This window comes from Durio zibethinus, chromosome 18, assembly GCF_047325235.1.
Source record: "Durio zibethinus cultivar Kanyao isolate XHJ-2024 chromosome 18, ASM4732523v1, whole genome shotgun sequence".
In the NCBI taxonomy this organism is placed as follows: Eukaryota; Viridiplantae; Streptophyta; class Magnoliopsida; order Malvales; family Malvaceae; genus Durio; species Durio zibethinus.
Genome location: NC_143179.1, coordinates 19,804,406 through 19,820,677, shown reverse-complemented (window position 1 = coordinate 19,820,677; position 16,272 = coordinate 19,804,406). Strand labels below are relative to the sequence as shown.

Below are 16,272 nucleotides of genomic sequence, written 5' to 3'. Positions count from 1 at the left end.
TTGATTTTACAAAATCTATATCTAACTCCGTCTGGTATTGTGTGCGTGTCTTAAAAAACACTCGGTTAGACACTTAGATGGCTCTAAAAAAAAAAAAACTTAACATAGCTTCTCTCTCAGTGCATTTAGGATACAGTATGAGGTATAAAAAATTATAGGAATTAAAATTTATAATTTATAATTTTAAAATTAATTATAAAAATCACTTAACTCCCATTTCAAAGCATATACTTAAATAATTGAAAACGACTTTCCACCCTCGACCGTGGCTCGAGATCCTTTTATTCTTTTCACGTGTTACGCCCTTCCAAAATCATAATAACCCTATTCAAATATTTTAAAATAAATTTTTTTTAATAAAAAAACCCCATCAATTTCAAAGACAAGTCCCACGTGAATGCCAAAAAACACATTTTTGTTATGTATTAATGGTTTTTTTTCTTCTATTCCTTTTCCAGTTTGGTTACGGATAATTAAGTTTATGATCGTAATAGTGAGAAAATATTCAAAACCCTTGTTGTCCCCACTGCAAATGTGAGGATAAGAAAGCAAACGTCACGGCCTATTTTGAACATTTACATCTACATCATGTGGGCTTTACATAATCTTTCCTATGATCCAACGGTGATGAACTTGACATTGATCTACACTATCACACCAACATTAACGCAAAGGCCCTTGGTGCATACGAAGAACCTTCAGAGAACCTAGTGGAATTTGTTTTTCCCAAGTGGTCTATATATATACACACACACAAGCAAGCGAAAAACATGAACAATTGAAAACTAACCAAAAAAGAAAAGAAAATTGTGACATGGGGTTGTCTGAATCAGGCCATGGATGCAAGAATCACCCACATCACCAGGAAAAGCAAGGGGTTTGCCCCTCTTGTCTAAGAGAAAGTTTATCTCGCCTTTGTTCCGCTTCAGACAAAGAAGCTAATTCGAGAGTTGCTCCTTCACTATCTTTTTCTCCTGCTGACTACTCTTCGGCTTTGTCTTCAAACCCTGCCTCCCCTGCTCGACATCATAATTTCCATAGGCGAAACGGCTCCGGGGTGATGGGAATCATGGGATCCTCATCTTTCATGGTAAAGGTTGGTACTGATGGTTTGAAGAAGAGTAGATCCATTGCTTTTGTACCAAGAGACTTTGATGATGAAGAGGTTAAGAATGGGAAGAAGAAAAAAGGGTTTTGGTCCAAGTTGCTTCGTTTCAAGGGGAAGAACAAGGATGTTCTTACACATTCAACGAGTATGAGATTGATTGAAAGAGTGAATTTGGTTTGGTAGGGTTCAATTTCAATAAATTGTGCGTAGTTTTTCCTTCTTTTTTTTTTCTTTGTTACTACTATGGGATTGGAATGAATGTTTCAATTAACAGGTTTGAATCCTTTGATTAGGATGTTTTAAGATTGTTGATGCTTTCTTCTTTAATCTTCTTGAAGAAACACAATTAGGTTTAGGTCTTTGAATCTTTGCCTAAGCTGATGTCTTCCCATTTTTCATGCATATCATGAACGTTGATTTTGGGTCATTTACGTCACCATCTTCGTAGAATTATAACTGTAAGTTAGATGATATGACTAGAAAGAGCCGTGAATTATCATACGAACATGATTTTTATGCCGTCGGTTCACCAAGTGACAAAATTGTTTTATTCTAACATTGGGTTCAAAATTTCCACCATGTTCTCAGACAATTTCGCCGAAAAGTTCGAAACAATCTAAAAATTTAAAAGCGGGTTGTATATCTTTTGTAGGGTTGACAAATTGGTATACACCTCTTACAAAACATTTATGATGCATGTATTAGAATTATATTTTATATTAAAATGATATATCATTTAAAATTTAAATTATATTATTTTTATGTTTTTTTAATGCATTGTATTTTAAATTAACAAATCTAACCCTTTCGTCTACACTTCTGTCACATCGGGCCTTTTATCAGATGGGCTACACACGTCCGATATGCTAATGATACTTTGAAAAAGTTGGTTGAAAGAAGAAAAACTTAAGAGTCTATCATCACACGCATGCAAAAACTTGAATCTTTTAGACGCCAGAATTGTCTTCAAAATAGATATGCTTTTATATTCTATCAGGATATACAAATATCATTTGTAATAAGCTGACTGACTGCCTACACGTTCAATTCAAATTACAAGATTCGCTTACACTGAACCACTTTTCTTGAAATAATGGGGAATTATTATCTTCCCCTCTTGCATATTTGTCCGAAATTTCCTACTGACATAAGTATGAAGTCCCAATGCAGCAAATCATCCTCCCTGGCCTCCTAACTGGCGTGCGGGACCGCAAGAATTCAATGAGCCATGTGATCTGTACATTTCGTATCACAGTTTCTATAACGGCAACAAGAATATTTCTCCAAATGAATTTAATATTATCTCGTAGAACCCGTGATTTTGATTTCCTTCTAGTTCTCATTTTCATCCTCATCGCTATGGTGTATGGACGGCCGTTTCAATCTCTGGAATATCTCATCCAGGGACTCAGAATCAGATGAATTGACATGGGAGACAAGTTTGGTTTCCTGATTCTGGCGTAGGGGAAGAAACGTTTTGGCCTCAATATTTGCTTTAAAATTTTGAAAACCAGATTTCATTGATCGCCATTTTGAGGCCAATCCAGAGGATGGCCCTCCCTTCTGGTTACTAGAATGAGCGTTGCCAGCTTCAAGCAATGAGACCTTAGCAGAGGTTATGTTATTCTCCACCCGTTTTGGATTCGAAACTTGCCGGCTCTGTTCTCTCATGGCAGCATACTTGTTGCTGATGGCTTCTCTGCTTGTGCCATATTTATGGTTCTCTTCTTTCAAAGGTCTTGATGGAGATCCCTTGACACCATCAACGACTGAAGTGGTTGTTGCCTTCATTTCAACAACAGTTCGGTCCTAAGCAGTTTGCATCAAGTCAGAAACTGAACATAACTCTAGGTTTTAGATTAAAAAAAATGCAGACTACTAGTAGTGAATCTATAATTCATAGGAACTTTTATTAGTTGCACCATTAAAATGTAAAAAGACCACTTCTAGCTTTTCAGATTGGTTACATACTGCAATATTGTTGCCAGACTCAACATCAGAACCATTGAAATTCCTCGCCAATGGGATAACTCGTTCGCCAACCTTGCACCCTTGTTCGAGCCAAGATCGTTCTGTAAAGAGAACTTATTAAATCCTCATCATATGTCTAAATAATTCTTAGCCAGATATTTAAACCTAGATAAAGAGCAGATATTTGCAGAATTCACAAATCAATGCTCTACTCCTTTGTCTCGTAATAATACTCCATTCTGTCATTACTAGATCTAGACAAGCATTAATTATTGATTTTCCTATTGTAACCTTGACTCTATCATAAAGTGTCGCATAAACAGAAAAAGCACAATTGCCATCCAGAAATAAAAGTCATATCATGATTACGTCAAATACGCTTCTTAAACTGTTCATTTTCAACTATGAATACTATTATATAGTGAGAAGATATTACCAAACAGATAGCATATACAATAGAAAAGACTGAAGTATTCGCATCCCTACCCTTTTGTAGGATAATTAATCCTGAGGGATCAAATCCATCCACATCATCTGCCTCAGTTTGAAACCTAAGTCTCTTCCAGTTCCCAAAGAAACCAACTACACGATCAAAGAAATCGCTAGCAACTAACAAGGCGTATACAACCATGATAAGTGGATAAATATTGTTGAACCCTTCTCCAAAGAATGGGACAGCATCATCAATGTTCCCCATTCGCTGCGATGAGAAGTTGAAAACAAAACTATCAAATACTAAGAAAGGAAAGAAAGAAAATCAGAACACATGCCTACTTTGATAATAAAGCACCTAGGATTATCTTTGGTAATTGAGCACAGTGAATATAAAAAATAACATAAAAGATTGGCGCAAATATGACATAGTACAATAAATTGTGATAGCAAAATTTTGGAACTGGAGGTTAAGACAAGTTTTAGATGATATAACAATCATAAAAACAAATGACTTGCAACCAATGAAAAAAATAACACTGGGAATCAAATGCTGCTTTCCTAAAATGACATGGATGTTAGCTGCAAGTATTCTGATTTCCTTATAGAAGTTCCAAAGATTACCAAATCAATGTCCACTCACGAAGTTCTGTGACTGGAAGCCAAATAAGTTTCATTTTTCTGTTGCATGGCTAATAGTGACAGACACCAAACCAGTAAATCAAACTAGACACAATAACACTTCTCTTTTCCCCTATAAACCAAAAAGGTTTAACATTTTGAAACAAATTAAAAAGATGCTTTAATTGCTGCCTCACTCCAATTACTTAGTCTATTACACATCAGTTTTCTTATCTTTGTTTTCAAGTTTCTGCTAGCACTGGAGTCAGCAGACGTAAATGTTCAACAGCCAATGAATGCTATAGGAGAATTACCTTTTCAAATATGGTTTTCCTACCGCCAAGACTAATGAGATTGAGAAAGTTGTATGAAATTGGAGGAGCATACCGAGCAACCATCCTAGCAGAGACGTTAATGAGTAAATTGAATTCCAAAAGGAAAAAAGCCAACATACATAAAAATGGAGCTCTGAGGAAAAACTTACGAGCATATCATGAGCAAGCTAACTGAACTAGTCTGCCGTGGTGTTAATGAGTAAAACATTAACATTCCAACCTTGAACAAGGAATAATATGTGCAGATGCACATATACATCAAAGGTACAAAAGCAAAGATCTGGAAGAAAAACTAATCAGCAGAAAAGTAGGGCAAGAATAGGATGGTGCAGAAAAGAATCAAGTTATATGAGGATATATCAAACAAAAAATATGATATCAAAAGCAGCAGTGACCAACTGCATGCAACGGGGAAGCAATTCTGAAGTGGAAACATGCACAAGGCAAGAAAGAAGAACTACAGATTGCCAAATTGGCAATTTACAAGACCTGTTTCTAGCTTGAATCTTTATGAAATATCTTTACAGGACATGCACAAGCACCTTTTCCTTAAAATAAGACCAAGATTAAAATATTTATATGAAATTACAAGATTTGAATCTCTTTGCAGGAGAAAAATACAAAATTTTTACCTGCACAAGCACCTCCTCCTCCTTTACTGAATTGATAAGGATAGAGAAAAGAGACAGGTCAACTCCTCTAGGTAAAAGAGTAGCCTCAGCTAAAAGAATCGCTGCAGACATGATACCAAGTATGATAGCCAGGATCTTTTTTAATTGTTTCTTTAGGATGCAGTGCCAAATAAATTCTGCAAAAGAACCACCATTTTAGTTCAAGCATAGCAGTTTAGAACATATTAGAAAACAAAATTTTTTTCATGGAAACAATAGAATAATAAAAAAAAGCACTCCAAAAACTTAGATGTAAATGAAAGAAAAAAGAAAATTTGATAAAGAAAGCCCTCGCCTCTGAGCAATAGCAATGAAGAAGCCTTTCAAAAAAAAATTTGGGGGGGGGGGGGGGGGGGGTTTGTACCCAACAGTGGCAAGATAATAATAGTTTCAAGTACTCTTTGCTAGTCTAAGACTCGAGGGAACTTCACATTTTAAAAGCATCTGCACTTTTCCGAAAAATTGTGTAGCACTCTGTAGTTTAAATTCAAAGGTAGTCATTTCAGTACTTCATACTAGTTTCAGCTTTGACAAAACCTGGCCGCTCTATAAATATTATGCAGATCACTCTCATTAAGCTTGTTTTGCCAAGCAGGTTTCTAATCCATCATGGCCCTTAAGTGATGGACACAACAGGATTCTAGGGACTGCTTTTTAAATTAATGTAGTATGATACTCAGCTCTCTTTTTTTGTTGGGAATTTACTTGCAGAAAAGGCAACCAACGAGTTAAAACAGCCTAAAATGCTTTTTGGTTTTGTTGATTGGGGTATATTCACTAGAGAAGTAATTGATACATTCAAGAACCATCAAACAATGCTTTCTTTCAAAACACTGTTATATATCACTATTTAGAAGCTGAGCATGACACATCCTTCCTAAGAAACCAGAAAAAAAAAAAAAAAAAAAAAGCCGAGGGGAATTTAGTGTATTGATTTCAAATGATGACATCAATAAATCCTTTTTAGAGAAATTGGGAAAAAGAAAAAGAATAATAGTTTTTGGGTCTTCCTGGAACTAAACATAAGCAAAGCATCATGAAACAAGGCAAAATACTGCTTCTACAACACAAATCCAATAGAGATCAAGTTACCCATTGTATCTAAGAGTGTTCCTGTTTTCCCAGAGCGACTAGGTCTAAAACTTGAAATATATTTCCTGAAATATCATGATAAATGAACATTTAAGGTCGAGGAAAAACAACTAGAACGTTCATAAAAATATAATAGGCCAGAGAAAATAAGGTTAGAAGAAAACCATCCAGTTGAACTGCGACGCTCATAATTTTTTATTGTGTCTTCAAGATGAAGGGCCTCTGAGACATAGGTCATGTACTCACTGTGAAACAACCATGAGTCAGATGCAAAAATGCTAATATTCCAAACACACTGTTAGATTGAAAGTTTCTATGCACCCTATAAAATCTAGGAATGAAGAACATAAGCTACTCCCAAAAGACATCAAATAAATTAAAAATAAAGGATTATAATAATCATTTTTCAAGCACATTTTAAACAGCTTGAAGATGGTGTACAACCTGGATTTTATTAAACGTTCTGGGTTAATACAAACTGAAAGTGTAAAATCAACATCTAGTATACCTTTTATACCGATAATATTCCTCTCGAGCTAGCCGAAGATGGCGCCTGAGTGTTGCCATAGATTTCTCATCTGAATCGTAGTCCATATCATTTTCTCCCAACCTACCACCTTGTGGCTTAAAGGATGGGTCTTCCCTAAACTGGAGAATAAATGAAGCATGGAAGTCACATGCAATATTCCAAACAAAAAAAAAAAAGTGAACCTCATTCATAGAAAAGTTTTCAAATAAACACAAAGAAAATACCATTTGAGCTAACATATTATCAATAACATCCATGTATGGTCTCAAAGGATCCCGCTTAGACATCTGATTGGATGTTGCTTGGGCAATCTGATGAAGCAAATGATCCATTAGACAAAACAAACCACAATGTTTAACATAACAATTATCAAAGAATGTTTAGCCTCAGAGGGTAAAAAGAGAGAAACTGGTAAATTGCTGATAAACTGATTGCTAATAGCACATGGAAACTTCAGAATATTTTACTTCCAAAAATGCAAAAATGTAAGCAAATGTGTGAGTGCACGCGGCTGCATGCATGTGTGAGTGTGCGTGGCTGCATGCATGTGTGAGTGAATGACAAAGAGATAATGACATGCATATGCACATCTATTAAAACCATACATTATTGTACTAAGATGCACATTTATATATACACATACAACTATTTTGGTGGAGGAGGGTGGACAGAAGGGAAAAACAATTTTAAAACTAGAATGGGGATAGCAAATACCACAATAGCATTAGAAAGTTCCTTATGAGCTTCATCAAGCTTCACAGCCATTTTGGCAATTTTATGAGAGAGAACTTTTTGGCGGATGGTCCAATCTGCATTTTTCCAAAGGCTCTTTGGAATTTCACTCAAGCCGAAGCCAAGAAGAAATGCACCAGTAACAAGCCCAAACGTATTCGACAAAGCCATAGCTAAACCAAGGATGCCATCACTCCTGTCAACAAAAAGTTACCAAGTACCAAGAAATAAGAAAAAATTTTCAACTGACGAGGGAAAAGTCTTCCATGTCCATTTTTATATAGATTTTAGAATCTATCAATTGGAAAACATTTGCATGTAACATATCTGGTCCAAAAAAGCAAATTGAGCACATAGGATATGAACAGTGACGCAACAGATGCCAGACTGCCAGAGTATTAAGAGACAATACAATAACTTGAAACAACTTCCAATACAATCCTAACCTTTTTATATGACAACCAATATCATATCAGAAAGACTATAATAAAACCAAAGAAAATCAACAGTGTATAAAGAAAGAAAAGTGAACCAGTTCTTGTTCATTGTGATGAGGAGAATAAGTCCCCCAAGGCCAATAGAACCCACGATTGAATAGAAGACTATGTTGACGTGCACGCTAGTCTTCAATCTTTCAGTCACAGAGAAGTCTCCAGCGTCTTCAAAACCCTGAATAAGGGGCACCACAGCCCTGCTTAGAAATAACATAATTTAACTATATGAGGAAATGCATTACAATCGGCAAAACCATCTAGAAGAATCATCTGCACTGGCAAGAAAATCATCTCCACAAATGTAACACACAAAAAAATACAACAAAAGAGTAAGTACAAACATAAACCAGTGTCATTTCACGCCCACACGACAAAATTGTAGAAAAATAACTAAAATATGAATACAATGTGCCACTTTTCAACCTTCGCTTTTAAACATTCAGGGGGAGAACAAGAGGCAAATCTTAAATTTTAACAACATATATCCATCCCAAAAAAAGGAAATTTTCAATTTATAGAAAATTGAATCAAATGTAGCAGTAAAAAAAATTATTATAGAATACTGTAAATTGGAATATCCCAATGAATTTTAGTTCCACAAATAGACATCCACCAATAAGAGAAAGTGGCAAACCCATCTAACGAACTGTAAATAAACCGGTGCAAGATTCAATAAAGAAAGAAACGAACCAGGTAAGGAGAAAGGTACCCCAATAAGACCAGCTCCAAAAGAACGAAATTCCTCTATTTTCATTAGCATTTTCCGGCTTCGATATCGTCTGCACAGAATTTAACATAAAATTTTCCAATTCGGTTAGCCCTAATTTACAAAAAAAAAAAAAAAAAAGACGAATCAATTAAATAAAACAAAATTTAAAATGGAATTTGTAAAAAAAAAAAAAGAACATTACCGTCCAGATATCGGCAGGGACGAGGATGATGATGGAGAGAGAACAGAACCAAGCGTATCCGACGGTGAAGAGGACGTAACGAGGGACATCGGGACCAGCGAAGTACCTCAAGGTGAAAATAACCATGCCTAGGGTTAAAGGCAACGAGATCAGGTAAAATACCCACATCTCTCTTTGCCTTTTCTCTTCAAAAATATGTTTCTCCGGTTTTGTTTGTCTAATGCAAAATTTTGCCGATTTGGGTCACGGTGGTGGTTTGTATTGCGCGCGAGGCGTCGTGCGGGGTACGTTCACGGTGGGGTTGTCGCGGGTGAGCGTTGGTTTAGTTTTGGACCCTTAACCTTTTGGTTTGACTGATTTCGCGGTTGGAGAAATGATGACAGTGGGACGTTTGCGTTTGGCCTTGTATCCAGTGAAATTCGAGAAAAGACCCAAAGTGAGGGTAAAATCACCGGAAAGGGTAAAAGAAGCAAAGATGATTCATGTGTTGGAAACTGTTAATTCAATGTCGTCATGTATTAACGCTTGAATAATCAATACCCAAAAATATTAAAAAGAGAAATTGATCATGGAATCGACTATTGGGCTCAGCGGAAATGCGAGATTCGAATTTCCATTTTTTAATATAAAAAAATCGATCTTTAATAATTTTCTGAATTTTTTATTTTTATAATTAAAAGAAGATAGATGAGTTAAGCGTCCTTTCGTTTCAATGTAAAATTATTTCTGAAAATTATTTTTTACGTTTTCCAATATATGACAAATTCAAAAACATAAAGTCAACAAAAAATAATTTTCTGATCAAAGCATAATAATACTCAATTGATGGAATTTGTCCTTTGCTTCTTGAGTCCGAAAGGTAATTTCCTGAGCAACTCTTCTCTTTCTGTCTCACGGTCTCACCAGCTCATCTCCTACAATTAAGACTATAAATGATTAAGTTAAAATTGATATAAAATTAAGATCAAACTTGATTTAAAATTTAATTTGAATTCAATTAAATTTTATTTTTTTAATTTGAATTTATTTTATTATAAAAATTAAATTATTCAGATTTATTTTATTGTGTTCTATCAATATATAAAAATAAATTTAATTTTTATATTTAATAAAAATTTGATTATTTATACTTAAATTTAAACTCGAAATTAATATATTTTATTAATTAAAATAATAAAATATATTTAAATATAAAAATTTAATTAAACTCATAAATTATTTAAATCAGATATAAAAATATTTAAATTTGATTCAATCAATAAATCAAATTATTCGAACTCAAATTAAATTTAATAATAATTAAATAAAATTTAAATTTTATTTAAATTAAACTTAAATAACTTACAAATATTAATATATCATTTACACTCCTATTACTATTACTAACGACACAACCAACAACCTTCACAAATCTAACAAACTAAAACTTCGGTGACCAAGGTCAGCAACCACCAAATAACCGCCGACCCTTCTTAATTTTGTTGTCCTCTAAATCCAAGTCTCTCTTTCTAACTTTTTATTTGTTTTTCATTTCCTTCGAATATAATATACCCACCTAGTATGCTCTGCTTTTAAAACTTCAATTGCATATTTGCAGCCAACAACTCTTCCTTGATCTCCCTCGTGAAGCTTTAATCTCAAGCTAATCTAGGTTAGAACCCAAAAAAATCCCTCTTATTCTAAAATATTTTTTTGTGCTTATTTTATTTAATTTTTTTTATATTTTTTTATTATATTAAAAGAGTAAAATCTTAGTACAAAAAAAAAATAAGAGAAATCTGATTCGAAATTAAACTTTTGATATTTATTCAAATATTTTTAACCTCTAAATCAAAGATTTAAGAATATTTTTTATAAATTTAAAATAAGTGTGTTTTAAGTTAAAAGAAAAGTATAGAAGAAAGGATCAAAGGAAAGAGAACATGAATAGTGAAGAAAATATTTGTATTTTCAGTTGAAATAAGCAGCGAAAACATTTTTTTTGTAACTCTAAGTGATTCAAACACCTGAAAATTATTTTTTTTTCAAAAAACATTTTCAAAAAAAAAATTTTTATTTTTTGAAATTTGATTGTCGGTTACCAAACATAGCCTAAATATATAAATATTTATTATTAAACTAAATGTTCAGATATAATATTTTTTAAATTTTACTTATGAAAAAAAAGTTTATATTATTATCGCTTGAATTATACTCGAGTCATAAGAGTGGGATAGGATATTGGGAAATGGAGAAATGACATATATTAATTTAATTAGTTTAATAATTATCTTGAATGTTAAGAGGAGAAGAGAAGGGTAAAAATGGATAAGTAATGATATGCCCTTATTAAGTTCTACTATAGTTTTTTTTTAATTTTTAATTTAAGCAATGATATGCCCTTATTAAATTTTATTATAGTTTTTTTTATTTTTTAATTTATCTTTTATCCTTAATTGTTATTTATTTAATTCACTTTAAAAAATATTGCATGTCTAAATTTTCTCAAATTGGGAATGATGTCTTAATTTAGTTGCAAAGAGAAGATTCAAGAATTCTAAAATCTTAGGTTTAAGTTTTATAATATATAAATGTGGTTCAATTTTATATTGATTGATTAATTAATTTGATTATTCAATAATTTTTTAATATAAATATAATATTTAATTATAATTATAATTTTTTTGTACTTATAATTTCATAAATCTCCTCAAACTCACAAATTTTCTAAAGTTGTTTGATTTGCACAAAATGTAGATGGATCATTTCAATCTACATGATAAAATTGAAAATAGAAAATACTAAGTATTTTACATTGCAAGCCCCTAGGTTTTAAAACATTTTAAGACAATCCATCAAACTCTAATGCACATTAAAAGTGTTGCTTTATCAATCAAATCCATTGCCATCTATTCCTTTTATAAAAGTGTGTATATATGGTTGTCTAATTAGATTTTTTTCATGGCCATTATAACTTCACAATTAATGTCATCAAGTAGACGATCCAAAAAAATAAATAAATAAAAGATAAGAACTTTTTAAATTCGGAGAAAAGGAAATTTCAACATTTTAAACAAGAATATTAAAATATTAATTTTCCTTTAATAACCTTAAGTTGATTTGTTGATTAAAGGGTTCATTCGGCAAGGATTCCCACAGTATCAAATGAAAGTATTCCCATGTGTTTTTATATGTTTGCCACGTATATTTGAAAGATAGATGGTTTTTTTTTTTTTAATTTCTAATTTACCATTGAATTCTCTTATTTTTATATTTATTTAGGGAAATAGTACGTTACTTAGGTAAATTTTTTTAAACTTGTAACTTCTAAATATCAATTTCAATGATATGCCAATAACTAATCTGATGCTCTTATTTCTTTCCATCAATTCCATGCTTACAGACATTCGTGATATTGAATCAGTTATATTGGAAGTTGACAGGCTCCATAAGAGACTAGAAGAGCTTAGCCAGACAATGCAACAAACCACGTCTCATTCCACCCTGAAGGAAGAACGATGCAAAACCGTTCAGGTTATTGAGAAGATGGAGACACAGCTCGAAGGTTGCAATTGCATAACACCGAAATCAAAGGAACCTAACAAATCCCATTACATGTAAGAATATGAAGGCTGTGACTGAAAAACTTTCGGAAACCATCTCCAGCCTTGGGGCTGAAGCAAGTTGTTTTCGCCACAGGTCTCTTGTAGATATGGGTTGCTTTGATTTTATGTCTAATTAATCCTACTTAATGTAGCCAATAATTTTTTTTTTACTAATATAGCCCTGAGATTTATTTGTTTACCACATGAAATCCCTGGCACTTGGGTGGACCTGAGATTAAAAATTTAAACCAAAGAGATGGACCACAAGGAGAATCTTCCAGGATTAATTTTACAAAAGACATTGTGGATAAAGAAAAGGAGAAAAGCAGAGATACATGATAGAATCGCAAGTTAAAGGCACGGTGTAAACAGCATGTTGAAACTCATTTTATGGATCTTGTTTGTCTGAAATAGAACTTTTTTCTTGATTGACTTGTTTGAATATTGAAATTTTAAAGATATAAAATCAACAACACCAATTATTCTAAGGAGTTCTTCTCTTCTGGTGAAATGATAAAAGATGTCCAAAACTGATAAATCAATTGAAATAATCCAGAAATTATAGCATTTAAACTCTGTACTGTTTGTTAGTAAAATAAAGTTAATGGACTCCCTCACCTTATGTTGAGTAAAAGAAATCTTATAAAAGCAAATATAGATGTAAGAAAAAAGTATATTATTTATTTGTAAAATAAGCCCTTTATAATTCATATACATAGAACTATGTTTTAGATGGGGAAAAGGCAAAAAACTGCATACATTTGGCCGTTTCTTGCTTATGCATATTGCAGCAGTATACTGATATCCAGACAGAAATGAAAGCTGAGATAGTTCCCAACATCCTGAAATCAATGTCAGTGTTCCATATTTGAGATCCCATCTGCAACACGCGGATTCATGCCACAAAAAAAGTTCATCCAAAAATGAAAAAATCCCCCCTCCCCCGCCCCCACCCCCCAACTGAAGCTTCAAAAGCACAACATCTCCCACACAAACTGTCAAACATTGAAGCTCAGCCCCCACCCCACCCCCTCTCTCTTCATCTTTAGCCTCTCTTCCTTTTGACAATAGCTTCATTTGGATCCCACTCCCCTGCTCTCTATTGTAAGATTCTCAAAACCTTTACACTTCCTTTGACAGTAATTGGTTTTCATTTTTCTTCTCTTTTTGCTTGTTTAAACGTGGCATGGCCCCATTCGGCCTTTGCCCTATTCGAGTTTCAGCTTTAGCCTTTTTTTTTTCTCAAACCCATATCCAATTATAGTGATGACAAATTCACACAAGACGCGGCTTTACTTTAATTAGAATAAGTTAATGTCATCAATAGTCTTTAAATATAATAAAATATTGATTATTATCATAACGTCTAGATCCGGAGATCTATCGCTAGACATTAACTTAAGGGAGTCGTCACCAATCTTTTTTATTTAGGTGCGATTGGCCACCTAAGGAATCTGTCATTTCAGGGAACACCTAAACTTAAGGGTCCCTAAAAGAATAGGTTCAGGTCTGCTAACCAGAACGGAGTTCGGGAGTTCGGTTACGTGTGAGGAAGGTTATAGCACCCTCACAACGCCTATCAAAAGATGGTACCAGCTTAAATTTGTATTATCCAAAAGCCTTAAAATTTTACCAAGTAATTAATTATTGGAAATTATTCTCAATTGACTCTAATACTTTTAGCAGAAAATTGAGAAAATTCCCTCACCTCAAGAGTATGCAAGAAAAACTACTATTTCACTTGCAAAGGCTCCGTCGTCGGATTAGTTAAAGAAAAATCAAAGTCAAAATCAAAATAAGAAGGAAGGAAAGAATGATTGTTCTTGTGTAGAAAAAATTGATACTTTCAACTTTTTCCTAAAAATTATTTTTTGAAATTTATTTTTAGGGAAAATTGATACTTTCAACTTTTCCCCAAAAATATTTTTTTTTTGAAAAATTATTTTAAGGAAAATTGATACTTTCAACTTTTCCCTAAAAATATTTTTTGAAAATTTATTCTTAAGGAAAATTGATACTTTCAACTTTTTCTCAAAAATATTTTTTTTGAAAATTTTGATTTTTATTTAAAGAAAATAGAATAATAAAATGAAAAAAATGAAAGTGAAAATAAATAAAAATAAAAAAACAAAATAAAAATAAAATAAAGATAAAAAGAATATTAAATAAACCTAATCTAATAAATAAATAAATAAAATAAAACAAATAATAAAAAAAACCTGGACCGGCTCGGCTATCGGTTCGGCTCGGCTCAAGGCAGAGAAACGGCTCGGGGGAGCGGCTTGGCAGCTTGGCTCGACTCGGCTCGGAGAGGGGTAGCACGCGCGGGTCAAGAAACGGGTCGACGCTCGGGTCGGGTCGGGTCACGGTAAAACGCGCGGATCTTCTGGTTACTTAAGGCCAAAACGACGTCGTTTTGGGAGGGTATAAAAGGCACTCTCTTCTGTTTTTCGGCAGAACGCTCCTCCCATCTCTCTCTCTTCCTTCCCTTTTCTCTGCCTTCTCTCTAAAGGCTGAAGAACACCGGTGTCGGATTCTGAAAAATGTCACCGAGATCTGGAATTTTCCCCGGAAGTGGGCTGGAAGATCACCGGTTTCTGGGATTTTCGTCGGAAACTTCAAGGTTCGTCGGAATTGTTGCCGAAAAATTCAAATTTCACCGAATTTTCGTCGGAATCTGGAAATTTCCCAAAAATTTCCAGAAAAATTTTTCGCCAAAAATTTCTGAAAATTTTTTCTCACTCCCAGAACACTCCTAAACTTTTCCTAGCTTCCTATACGCCTCCTTTTCTCTCAAATCAGTAGCTTTGCTTACTGTTTTCTCTGTCTTTCATTCTGTTCCAGGAGGTGCTTTATATAGGGATTGATCAGGAGTTTCTGATCAATCCCAATTCCCCTTTGGACAGGAATTCAATCTTTGAATCCAGTCTGGATTCTTCTGATTGAATTCCCACTCTCAGTGGGATTCTTCAACTTTCAATCCCAGCCCTCCAAAATCAAATAAAATAAAAAGATAGATAATTAGAAAAGATAGGAAAAAAAATTAGATAATCAAAAAGGATCAGATAAAATTAACAGATAATTTAAAAAATAAAATAAGATAAACCTAAAAATATATTATAAAAAAATAATAATAATAATATAATAATAATACATATATAACTATATAAATAAATTACATATAAATATTAACAAAAATAAATAAATAACTAAATAAATCAATATATACATATGTTAGTACATAATAATAATAATAATAAAATAAATAAAACACAAAAGAAGAAAAGAAAAAGAAAAAAGAAAATAATAATAATACAAGAAAAAATTGCATCGGGCTTATCCCATTTGGGCCGGCCCAATTGGTCTGGGCCTGGACCCAATTGGGTGTCTACAGCTGCCCCTCTTTGCACATTTTCTGTGAAACAGAAATTGCGCAAAGACGTAGACACCCAATCAAGACCCGACTCAACATTGTCATTTTTTATTTTTTGTATTTTTTTGTTGTTTTTTGTTGTTTTTTTGTTTTTATTTTTTTATTTTGTTTTTTAACCAAAGCTAGAGGCACCATGACTTTGGAACTAAATTGCTCCTCTAAACAGAGGCAACGAACTTTGAAAAGTAAATTGCTCCTCTAAACAGAGGTACCACGACTTTGGAAAAGTAAATTGCTCCTCTAAACAGAGGCAACGAACTTTGAAAAGTAAATTGCTCCTCTAAACAGAGGCAACGAACTTGAAAAGTAAATTGCTCCTCTAAACAGAGGTATCACGACTTTGGAAAAGTAAATTGCTA

The 16,272-nt window shown here is 33.2% G+C and overlaps 2 protein-coding genes across 5 annotated transcripts; one reads left to right on the top strand and one right to left on the bottom strand.

Annotated features, from left to right (window-relative positions):
- Positions 1-679: 679 nt before the first annotated feature.
- LOC111301026 (protein SALT UP-REGULATED GENE A-like) lies at positions 680-1,417 on the top strand. Its single transcript, XM_022896548.2, has one exon. It carries the CDS (start codon positions 815-817, stop codon positions 1,289-1,291), a length of 477 nt encoding a protein of 158 aa, XP_022752283.2. The 5' UTR covers positions 680-814; the 3' UTR covers positions 1,292-1,417.
- Positions 1,418-2,068: 651 nt separating this feature from the next.
- Positions 2,069-9,797, bottom strand: LOC111299873 (uncharacterized). Of its 4 annotated transcripts, none has more exons than XM_022895373.2 (14): positions 8,897-9,797; positions 8,676-8,764; positions 8,024-8,182; positions 7,474-7,687; positions 6,984-7,070; positions 6,739-6,878; positions 6,395-6,475; positions 6,231-6,295; positions 5,100-5,275; positions 4,617-4,747; positions 4,447-4,531; positions 3,566-3,779; positions 3,080-3,180; positions 2,069-2,917 (listed from the first exon to the last, which is right to left on the bottom strand). In XM_022895373.2, exons 1-14 carry the CDS (start codon positions 9,062-9,064, stop codon positions 2,441-2,443), a joined length of 2,187 nt encoding a protein of 728 aa, XP_022751108.2. In that variant the 5' UTR covers positions 9,065-9,797; the 3' UTR covers positions 2,069-2,440. The 4 variants fall into 4 exon arrangements, with proteins under 4 accessions (XP_022751108.2, XP_022751111.2, XP_022751109.2 ...); XM_022895376.2 differs by having other exon boundaries at positions 8,024-8,160; positions 8,897-9,791; XM_022895374.2 differs by having other exon boundaries at positions 8,024-8,160; positions 8,695-8,764; positions 8,897-9,539.
- Positions 9,798-16,272: the final 6,475 nt, after the last annotated feature.